Source organism: Trachymyrmex cornetzi, unplaced genomic scaffold (assembly GCF_001594075.2).
Source record: "Trachymyrmex cornetzi isolate Tcor2-1 unplaced genomic scaffold, Tcor1.1 scaffold1012, whole genome shotgun sequence".
In the NCBI taxonomy this organism is placed as follows: domain Eukaryota; kingdom Metazoa; phylum Arthropoda; class Insecta; order Hymenoptera; family Formicidae; genus Trachymyrmex; species Trachymyrmex cornetzi.
The window spans coordinates 117,950-129,356 of record NW_017295557.1 but is presented as its reverse complement, the minus strand read 5'-3'; the positions used below and the strand labels follow the sequence as shown (position 1 = coordinate 129,356).

The 11,407-nt window shown below is 32.0% G+C and overlaps 1 protein-coding gene across 3 annotated transcripts in view; it reads left to right on the top strand.

The window, feature by feature from the left end:
- Positions 1 to 11,407, top strand: part of 14-3-3zeta (tyrosine 3-monooxygenase/tryptophan 5-monooxygenase activation protein zeta) — a 75,942-nt gene that overhangs the window by 53,141 nt on the left and 11,394 nt on the right. For all 3 annotated transcript variants that reach the window (XM_018502491.1, XM_018502473.1, XM_018502482.1), the window contains exon 2: positions 5,039 to 5,346. In XM_018502491.1, the coding sequence (XP_018357993.1) occupies positions 5,047 to 5,346 (300 nt within the window). In that variant the 5' untranslated portion in view covers positions 5,039 to 5,046. The remainder of the gene's footprint in view (positions 1 to 5,038; positions 5,347 to 11,407) is intronic.

Sequence of the window (11,407 nt, the reverse complement as noted above, 5' to 3'; positions counted from 1 at the left end):
TATCAATGTATGCTCATTTGATCGCATTTTTAAAAACGTACCAATAGATGGCCCACTCTGTAAAAACGTACCAATAGATGGCCCACCCTGTATATATATTCCTTTACAATTATATCTTTAGATAGAGAAGATTATTCAATTTTTGAAAGAACATTGATTGATTAATTAATTATTAAACAATGTGTATATATATATTTTTTACATATATATATCATTTAATTTAAAATAGAAATTTATTTACGTTTATAAAGATCTGTCTTATTATGGTTAAGAAATTAGACTACACGAGAGAGAAGAAAGGCTCCCACATTAATTATATAGAAAATAAAAAAATAAGTTGGTTTCACATGTAAAAAATGTTGCTTATAATGTGAACAAAAGATATCACAAACACAAAGTTCAATAATAAATAATTTTTCAGCTTGGTGTATCAAAGGTATAAAACTTGTTCACAAAGCACCTTTAATGTAACATAGCAAAAATTCCATTATTGAGCCTTGTCTATGACATCTATTGTTCATTTTCCATATAATTAGGGCGGTCCTTTGTTGTGTATAACAGCAATTTGTGGTAATCCATCGTTAACGTTGCCGTGAAAATTATATTCTCTCATTTTCTTATATATATATGGAAGGTGCATCACATGTTGCTTGATATAGTTCATGAATGCGTCTAGGCTCGCTTCTCAGTCCGAGATGTAATTCGTTCTTTCAATTCTACGACATGAATCACCGTTTCCTCTTTCGCGTACTACGACGACGACATAACATTCCACTACAACGGACGTATTACGACATCCCGTTGCTCTTACAAACGTGTACTTGAGTAAACTGAATATCTAGAAACTTCACTTTTACTCTGTGGAGCTTATCTTTGATCTGTTCTTTATTCATCTAGATTTAATCTTCAAGTAGATAGATGAGTTGCTCAAAACACTTCAAACAAATTTATTTTTATAGTTATATTTTTTAATATATTATGTATAGAGTTAAACTTCTTTGTTTATACATATACCTTTATAAGATAAAAAGAAAACTCGAAGAAAGGCTAAAGATGAATTTATCATTTAAAACGTGAATTTCAATGATGGGTGTAATTTACGTTTTTTTCGGTAATGGCTTATTATTGACTCAAGTTCTGCTCTTGCGATTCAATGACATAGTCATCCGCTTTACTCGGTGTGCATCGAACATGTTCTCTTGTGCATTTGTTCTTTTTATCAGGAGACTGGCGATTCTTTTATCAACACGGATTCATAATACTCACGTGCAAACCATCGATGAGATATTAGCCCTCTGACCGAGTTACCGGGTTGATGATTTATCGTATCCGAGTGGTAAATGCCAGTCGAACTAAAAAGAAAAAAAGAAGAACAAAGGGAGAACGATAATTCCCACGCACTTCGAATCTGCCATAAACGACTGAGGGCTGCTCGAGATTAAGATTTAAGATGGTCGTGTAATAGAGAACGTGACAGCCTTGGATTTTGTTTCTACAATAAGGCTATATTGAGTTTATTATTAATTGTTCTCGAGGAAAAAATGCACTAAGAGAATGACAAAGATAAGACTAGGCAATCATTGTGCAAGCTGGGTAATCTCATATGGTCACGCTTGTCATTCCGTTAGGTGTCCGGTGATAGTCTGGTAGATTAAAACGACAGATTAGAGATAAAACTTGGCGTGAATTAAAGGCAGTGTCGCTGCGCGTAGCTTAGCGGTGAGATACTACCAGTGTCTCCAGATGAAATTCTGAGCGTCGTTATTCACGATTAAATAAAAAAGAAATTAATTGTATTATGATATTAATGCTTCTAAATGAAAAAAAAAATTGATTAATTTCAATGGACAGTTAAATAAAGTTCTAGCGTTATGACATTCATTTTATGATTCGAAAGAGAAAAAACGAAAGAAGTGAAACAAATTAAACAATATTAAATTTTAATAAATATTTGTTTGAATAGTTTACTTAGCAAACATTTGTTAAATGTAAACAGATATTTATTTGATACAAAATTCGTTAGTTTTATTTAAGTATCATTTTTTATTAAGTAAAGATTTATTTAAGTAAATGTTTACTTAGTATATTATACTGTTCAAAAAAATTGTATTAAAATTTAATAAATTATTTTCAGTGTAAAATAGAGGTTATCATCTTATTTAAATAAGGACAAAATTATTATATAAAAAAATTTGTTAAATAAGAATAAAATTATAATTTATCAAATTATTATTATAATAATTTGAAAAAACTGTGTTTTAAAAGTAAAACTGAGGTTAGTGATTAAAATCGTGATTATTGCGATCCTATCGTTATTTCATAATTTGTGAAATATTGCTTTACGTTGTATCCTCATTAGTGAATAATATCATTTGATATCAATATTCAAAGCTACAGGTTTTATATAATGCGCTTTTGGCAGATAACAGCCTTCGCGTGCATTGATCTGCCATGCCTAAAAGCTACATGATACTCTATTTCATGGCAAATCTCGCTTTCATGTCGGAAATAGATGCTTTTGCATGGGTTTCCATGGAAATGTGGATCCACGGTAAACGCGTGTGGGCGTTTCTGTTATGACGTAGTTTTCTTATTGCAACGTTTATCAGGTCACGTCATATCGATTCCTTACCGATTAAATACTCATTCGATTCAATTGAAGAAAACACTTCAATTAGTGACTTCGATAGATGCAGCCTTTTCCTTTTTTTTTCCTTTTTTACGACCTCGACCTTTTTCTTTCTCAATATTAAGCATGCAGAATTAGTTACGATTAATATAATTTTTAATATTATACAATACTATATAATTATAAATCTACACAAATATAGCTGTGCTATAATTGTAGACTTATAATTATATAGTAACAATAGGAAATAAACGCTCAAGTAAGAAAGAAACAGTAGATAACGTATCATATTTCTTGATGGAAGATAAATTTTAATAAAAAATTTTTCTCTTTGTATCTCTTTGCCTTGAAAGTTGAGATTGGTCTTTTCTTTTTATTGTAAAAACGTTTTACCTGAATGTTTTCCGTCAATCAAGACGAAGCTGGTCAGTTCGAAAATGCATTCCAGGAATGTTCGCTTTCTTTTCAAGAAGGAAACAACATGAAGTCTCTGGAAAACGTAGGCAAATATGATTTAAAAAATGATAATTGATGATGTCTTAACTAAAAATTTTCAAAGCGAGAAAAAAGCAAGTTATCGTTCCGTTTGCTCCACGATATTTTCCGGTATCGGAGATGCACTGCTGCTTCTCGAAGCATTTGGAGGATAAAGGAGCCGAGTTGCATGCACGTGGCTCGGAAAGGGAAAAGGTCGTTCTGTCTCCGGAACAAACGTGCGTCGATCGTTTACCGAGGAGAATGAGGCCAGTTGGGTTTCGTGAGTGGATACGCAACATCTTGTCGTTCTCGTCGTCGTCGTCGTCGTCGTCGTCGTGATGTCTAGCTTCTAAGCGCGTCTTTGTGCGAAACCTATTCTTCCCGACCTCTCCGGGAACACGCGATAAAAGGAACTAGGCGACGTTGAAACGTACGCGGGGCGGTAACGCTTTGTGCATCGCGTGTTGCATCCCTCGCTGTCCTATCTCAACGTGTTTCTCCATTCGACAACTTTTCTGACCTGCTCAATACCGACGAGTTTGTTTTTTTTTTTATCTCCTTTATCCCTCGCACTGAACGTGATAATTCCCGCTGAAGTCATTTGCAAAGTGTGCAAAGTGGGATATTGCTTTACACCACGCAAAGTGTGATTTAATATTTTATATTTAAAATGTAAGCGATGCGACATTCTCGTTCGAGAAGCATTTAATCTCTAAACACAATATAGTAAACTTTAATGGCTGTTCTACAATATGCTTTTTGTTTCCTGTTTCTTGCTGTTTGTTCTCTGTCTGTTGCCTTTTTGATCAAGAAGGCAAGAGACAAACAGCGAGAAACAGGAAACAAAAAGCACATTGTAGAATAGCCATAACAGCGTTTCCAGAAAACTCGAAATCAGAGAAATCAGAGAATTGTCAGGGAAATTGAAAACGATCAAGGAAGTCAGGGAATTTTGCAAAATTTTATGATAAATTAAAATTCTTAGCTTTAAAGAAGTTCAATATTCGTACATCACACTCACGCAGTTTTAGAATACTATTGATTTAACAACTAAATGCAAGTATTGTCAACAGCATTAATAGTAATTTATATTGCTATGTTAAATATATTTCTGAATAGAATACATATATATAACGGTTTTTAAATTAGGATAAAAATACAAAAAAATTTCAAAATATTCAGTCAGAGAAAAATATTAAATTTTGTCTGGAAATCTGAAAGAAATTATGGAATTTTAGAATGAGGAATTTGACAACTCTATTTAAGCTGTAAAATATGTCAATCACATATGAGGAGAATAATCGACTATGATTGATTTTTTTGCGGTTTAAAGCTTAGGTACATCTATTGTGTTTTAGACTTGGAGACGTGATCATAGAAATGATCATAGAATCTCGGTCTTTTGTACTCTATATCCTTTTGTATTCAACCTCTTGGGCCTTTAACCCTTGAATCTTTTAGTTTCTAAAAGAACGTGAGTTGCATTCCTGAAGATGTAAAATTCCGAAGTTGGAACTTTATTTTTAAAACACATATATCTTTTGGAAATACACTGGAAAAGGAGTCTGATTGCATTATTTGGGATTTTGGTTGAAAATGGACGAATTAGAATTCTGATTGATATAAAATCTTCTGGTTTGTCTTGTCCATTTTCAATTAGAAATTTTTCTTAGTGTATACTTATAAGTTTACAGACGTCTTTTAAAATAACACTATAATCTTTGGACCTTGGAGTCTGCAACGCAATTTTAGGAATGCAATCTTTGTCTTTTTCTTATTTTACAGTTGTTTTTTCTTAGCTAATTACATTTCAATTTCTTATAAACAACAATGTTTGATATTGAGATCACTCTCACTTACTAAAATCGCGAAAGAATTCTCGCCAACAATCTAGACTTGGAGTTCCACTGACGCGTTCTTTTCTGATTCTAGCCGACACAATGTCCGTGGATAAGGAGGAATTAGTGCAGCGTGCGAAGCTTGCCGAGCAGGCGGAAAGGTACGACGACATGGCGTCCGCGATGAAGGCGGTCACCGAGACGGGAGTCGAGCTGTCGAACGAGGAGAGGAACCTACTCTCGGTGGCGTACAAGAATGTCGTAGGAGCGAGACGTAGCTCGTGGCGGGTAATCTCCTCTATCGAGCAGAAGACCGAAGGCTCCGAACGCAAACAGCAGATGGCCAAGGAATACCGGGAAAAGGTCGAGAAGGAATTGCGCGAGATCTGCTACGATGTATTGGTGAGTGAATAGCCTGTCTTTTTCCTGTCCTAAAACCCAAGCGGTACCGGTCGCCCTTTCCTTTCCGCTTCAACAAGTTTGTATACGTCTGAAAAGACTTACGTTAGGAAAACACGTTCAGCTCGGGCTTATGTTGAGTGATCAATTAATTTTATTATTGGAAATATTGTTTATTAATAGCAATATTTATTAATAGCAATATTAATGAAAAATTGGGGGATGTTTACTATATCTGAAAAACCCTGGAATTTTCAGGACGGTTTTTCACCCTTTGAGAGAAATCGAGATTTTTAAATAGAATTTTATTAATGCTCGGAGAAATTTATAGAATTTTATTTTTAGATTTAAATTGTCTTTCTGGAAACATTGCTTCATTTTTTCTTGATAATGTTGATAATTAGTAATAAGTATCTTGGAATTTTCGATATATAATTCGTTTGTATTACATGTACTCTAATTTATTTCAAAGTTGCATTAAAAAATTTTCAGATCTTACCTGAGATTTAAAAAAAAACTACCTGGAAAAAATCCGGGAATTCTTAGGAAATTTTTTTACGAGATTTCAGCAAACACTGATATTAATTCATTGGTTTATTTAGTAAAGCATTTTTATTACTGTAAGAATAAGATATGTATTTATGCTAATGAATAGAATGTGTACATCTCTGATTATATCTGTTTTTTTTTTTTTTTTTTTTTTTCCCCCCCCAAGAAGATATAGACAGGTATACATATATTTGCAAAGAAATAGAGCGAAGAATTTACGTTTCCGTCTTTACTCTGATCGGTGGTGTATCCTGTTATATCGCACGAACGGCGTATACAGCGCAATTCACGTGTGTTTGCTCGGCGGTCAGGCTCATTGTGTCGCCTGGGTATTGATCGAAGTCGCTTTAGACAAGAAAAGCGACGACACGGGCGATAAGAGATGAGGCGAGTATTGAAATATGGGAGAGAAAAGCGTAAATAGTTCTCTCGGGAAGTAGGGAAAAAAGGAGAGGAAAAACTGCGAATTGTGTTTACCGAGGAGCAAACGTGTTTGAACAAATGTCTTAGCGGCGACCCAGATGATAGAAGACTGGCTTTCAACGTTTTTCTCGCGTCGGTTAAAGTAATTCTTCCGACATTCATCGATGTAATTTTAAGGATTTATGAGGAACGCGAATACACAGTGAAAACTTTTGTTCCATTTTTATGTTAAAAATGAATTAGCAGTTTTTGTGTATTTTTAATACATAAAAACTGCTAATGCTTTGTCTTCTTTTTTCTTATCTTTCTTTGCGTGAGATTGTATTGTTGGAACGATGCCGATTTTCATTGTTTTTGCTACGCGAATCGATAAGCAATCATCGAGAGTTATTTTTGAACGATACGTTGATGCCATCACACTCGCGATTAAACCGTAATAAGGTTAATTGAGTCTACTCTATGGTCTTGATGATGAAGCGAACCTTCAGCGGAACTGTTTGGGCGGATCTCTCGCACTTTGAGCTGCCGCATAGCTTCTGCATGATTCGGGGCTACGATAAACGGTTCGTTCGACAATGCACTTCTCACAAATGTAACGTTCCGATGTTCCCTTCATGTATCGATTTTCGATCGTCATATCTTGGGAGAACATTTAGATTTGATAGGCGCATTAAAAACTAATTTCAAAAATTAATAGACTGTATCTGTCGTATGACGAAACAATTAATAGCTTGAGAGAAAGAGATGTAAAGTGATAAATATAAAATTTAATGTAGTCCATAAAGTAATAATAATGGCTGCGTTCAGAGCGAACTCAACAGTTGAGTGAGCGCTTGTTGTTATTGGTATATTCTTTTAGATCATCCAATCAACATTTTAGGTCTAGAAGAATACATCAATAGCAGCGAGCGCTCACTCAACTGTTGAGTCCGCTAGATTGCAGTCAATTTAAATTTAATACTAGAACTGTCGATGATCCTATTTTGACTCTGTTAATCATTTCAATGTTTTTGTCTACAAAATATTCAAAATTTGTGAATATAAAACATAATAATTCTAATGATACAAATAATATCAAAATAACTTTTTTTTATTGTTAAAAGTAAACGTAAGAATACCTGAAGATACATTGTTTTAACGAATTTTAAACATTAATTTGTTTTACATGAAATTTACATCGGTAATTTACATATTATCTCACCATGCTGCAATTCGCGTTTTGTTCTTCCAACATAACTCCTCGATTTATTGCTCCGTGTATCTTAAGGAGGTTGTACGGCAAATGCAATATTAAGAATTACTTGAAAAAATTACAGACTATTCTAAATTGCATTTAATAATAATACAAAAAAAATAGAGACAGTTGACCATCTGGATCAAAAGTTATTTAAATAAATAATAATATTTTTTTAATTTGTACTCTAATATAAATATATGAAAATATATTATAAAATAATGATAAAAATCTCAATTTTTTTATATAAATACTTTATGAATTCAACAATATTTATGTAAAGTTACCTTGAGATGCAGACATTAATTGTTCAGTAAATAAATAAAATTTGTTATTTGTTATAAACTAATGGTGAATCTCAATGAAACTTTGCATAAGTCATGTTTAGTACTTAATATATTTATATAAAAATATTTAGATTTTTCTTATTTTTTTTTATTTTAACAATTTGTGTTTATAACAATAAAACTAATAACAAATAAAATAAATAATCTATAAAAAAATGTGTTGGTCAATAAAAGCAGAATGTTATTAACACAACTTTCACATGTATGTAGTTTGTTTAAAGCGTAAATAGTAATATATGTGTATTATGCCCTTACAACCTCCTTAATCGTTTAATGTGTATTTTTCACTTATTAATTTTGCGCTGATTTACAATTTCGATCCCTGTTTCTATCTCATAATAAATGATCTATCAACTCCGTGATAGAGATGATTCATGAGAGAGCTCGGTGAATTCATTCCTTCATGTGAGAACGTTAATTTACGTGCGAAAAATTCGGATTCCTGCTCGTACGTTGTTCGAAATTAATTTTATGGGATGGAGAGGAGATACGTGCACGTGTTTTCTCACACGAATTCGCAATATATGTCAGGCGGTTGGCACTATTGCAAGTTTCCGCACTGAATAGTACGAGCTCTATATCGTGACGATCGATGTGTCAGTTTTATCACACATTCTTGTGCCATGGTTAATAATGGAGCAAATCAATTTTCAGAGAGTGAATAAATCATGAAAATGATCACACCGCACACAATAGTCTCGCATATTTATTTACCATAAAATTAGTCGCTTAATTAATATAATATCAGATTGATATAATACGCTTAATATGTATAATTAATATGTATAATTTCACATTTTATAATTTCATGTATGAAATTATATCTAAATATTTATCTCGTACAGATTTATTTTATCGTCTTTTAATAATATATCATGTTAAATTAGAATTTAATTAAATTGAATTTGCTAGTTCGGTAAATAGCGATTGTTTTAATAGAAACATTTGAAGTGTTGAAAGCTAAAGATCGCGAGATTGATGTTTATGTTACGTATAGGTAGAAAGCTAGCTGACAAAGTAGTATTTATGTTAATGCGTTCTTGCGTATTTGCGATAATCAGAGTCTACGTGTATTGAATCTGACAGTTTTGTCACGCTATTTTACTAGATATCTATCTTTCACCATACTGTTAATGAACATTTGTTTAGATAAACGTTATATTTATTTTAAATGAATATAATATGCTTTTGACGCAACACATGTATATATCTGTTTAAAATATTTGTGTCACATAAATGTTTTTTATTATTGTTAAAAGTATTTTTTTTTAAATACGAAAAGTATTTGTGTACGCAGGGGAGATATTTTTTTTAAACCGTACTTAATTAGCAATATTAATTAGCAATTTATTAACTATGAATGAGATAGACTATGTATTTCTCAAAAATATTTTGTCTAAAAACGTGTTTAATAATTAAAAAATATATTTTTTTAATAAGAAGCGAAAATAAAACATTATATTAATTAGAGAAATTTAATTAAATTGCTTCGTTATAACTCATTCTTATACAAAATAAGATTAAAATTATAAATGATTATTAATATGTATAAATGAATATGTTGTAAATGAAATACTAATTATTATAATTATTATTATATTGAATTACGAGAATTGTATTATTTCGATAGAGAAAAGGTATTAGTCGAAAAATTTAGCTTCTGACATCAGAAACACATCTAGCATTTTGTTTATATTAGGACAGAATATATTTGTTGCATAAAATTGCTAATGTTTATTTTCTATAAATAAATTTTTTTTAATAAAAATTTTCCATGCATGAATACATTTGCATTCATTGTGGGTAGTTAATTATATCATATGTTAATTAAAATTTACATTACTATTATAATAAAATTACAAGACATATTAATTTGCAATCTTGTCTTTTACAGTCTTCGCGCTGTTAATTTCGAGTAATGGCTCGGGGCTTTCCATTTCGAATTTTATGATCGCTTAGGACTTTCTATTTCAATCGATTCGATAAAATCGAAAGAGAGGACGTTGAGATAGGCGAGTTCGGTGTCGCCTTCTGTCCTTCCTTACAAACGTGTTACAAGAGAGCAAGCCAAGTGCATTCCGCTCCTTTTTCCGCGCCGATGCAGTCGTCGCGATGTTTCCTGTTCTCCATACATAGCCGACGAGTCCCGGAAAGGTGTCGGAGAAAATTATATGCCGTTGAGTAACCGGCGCTCGCGCGTCCAAAGGGGGTCGCGCTCCGAGAATTGCGATGGGCGGGAATCGATAAACAAGTAATTTCGCATAATTACGTAGAACGATGATTTCATCCTCACGTGAGTTATTCTTTATCCCGGAACGTTCTCCTACGCACATAGGATTCCAGAATACGCCCGCTTTATTTATTGTTTACTTATATTAATAAAATGTCCTGACCTCTATTCCTTTATTGCGACTCAGTTTTTTCCTACATTATCTCTTATTTTTTTAATAATTTTATTTTACAATCACAGAAGTTAAATTTATTTAAATCTCGCGATTTATACGAACATGTATCAGGTTAAGATGCGTCAGCATTTAAACAAATTTAATTCCTATTTGTAAAATAAAATTATGAAGAATAAGAGATATCTTATAGAAAAAGTGCGTCGAATAAAAGCTTCTATAGCAAATAAACGAGAGCGAGTAATCGAATATGAACGAGCGATCGAATATGGACAAATAGAAGAAAAAAGAGAAAAGATTGAGAAGTTTGTAGAGAAAAGCTGTCGTCAATTGTAAAGAGTCGCTTCCTCATATCGGGTGATCGATCTGACGTTTAATTATTAGAAAGTCTTCCTTACTTTTTAATAAGCTACTTCTTTCGTTGAAGGAATTCTACACTGAGAAAAAAATTGTTCATTTAAATAAATTTATTTATTTCGTCTATTATATATATATATATATATATATATACACTGAGAAACCATTTAGTTGAATCAATTAATTTTTTGTTTGGATATGGGCAAACAAATCCTTGGTTGATGCAATAAAATAATTTCTTGTTTGGATATGGGCAAACAAATCTTTGATTGATTTAACTAAATGGGTTTCTCAGTGTAATAGATATATATAATAATGCCTCGGTGATCTAATGGCTTAGGACGCTCGTACGGAATACAAGAGATCCGGGTTCAAATCCCGGCCGAGGTAATATTTTTCGCAATAAATTTATTAACAGTTTTAACATATTAACATCTTTATAATATATGATGCTTGATGGTAGCATCAAATTATTAAATTGCTTGTCAATTTAATTCGCGATTACTAAAGTAGTTTTAATTGCGTTTATTTAGTCCGGGAAAATAATTCGGCGCGCAATTTAAAAAAGACTACTATGGTATATATGCAAGTGCATATATAGTATATATTAGTAATTCAAAATTGAATTATTTAAGCAACGAAGATCTAGCTTTGACCGTAATAGGCATTTTAAATTTCTATAGTATTGATTGTTTTTTACATATACGGTCTAAAATAAAGATATTGTGTATATATATATATTTATTTATATT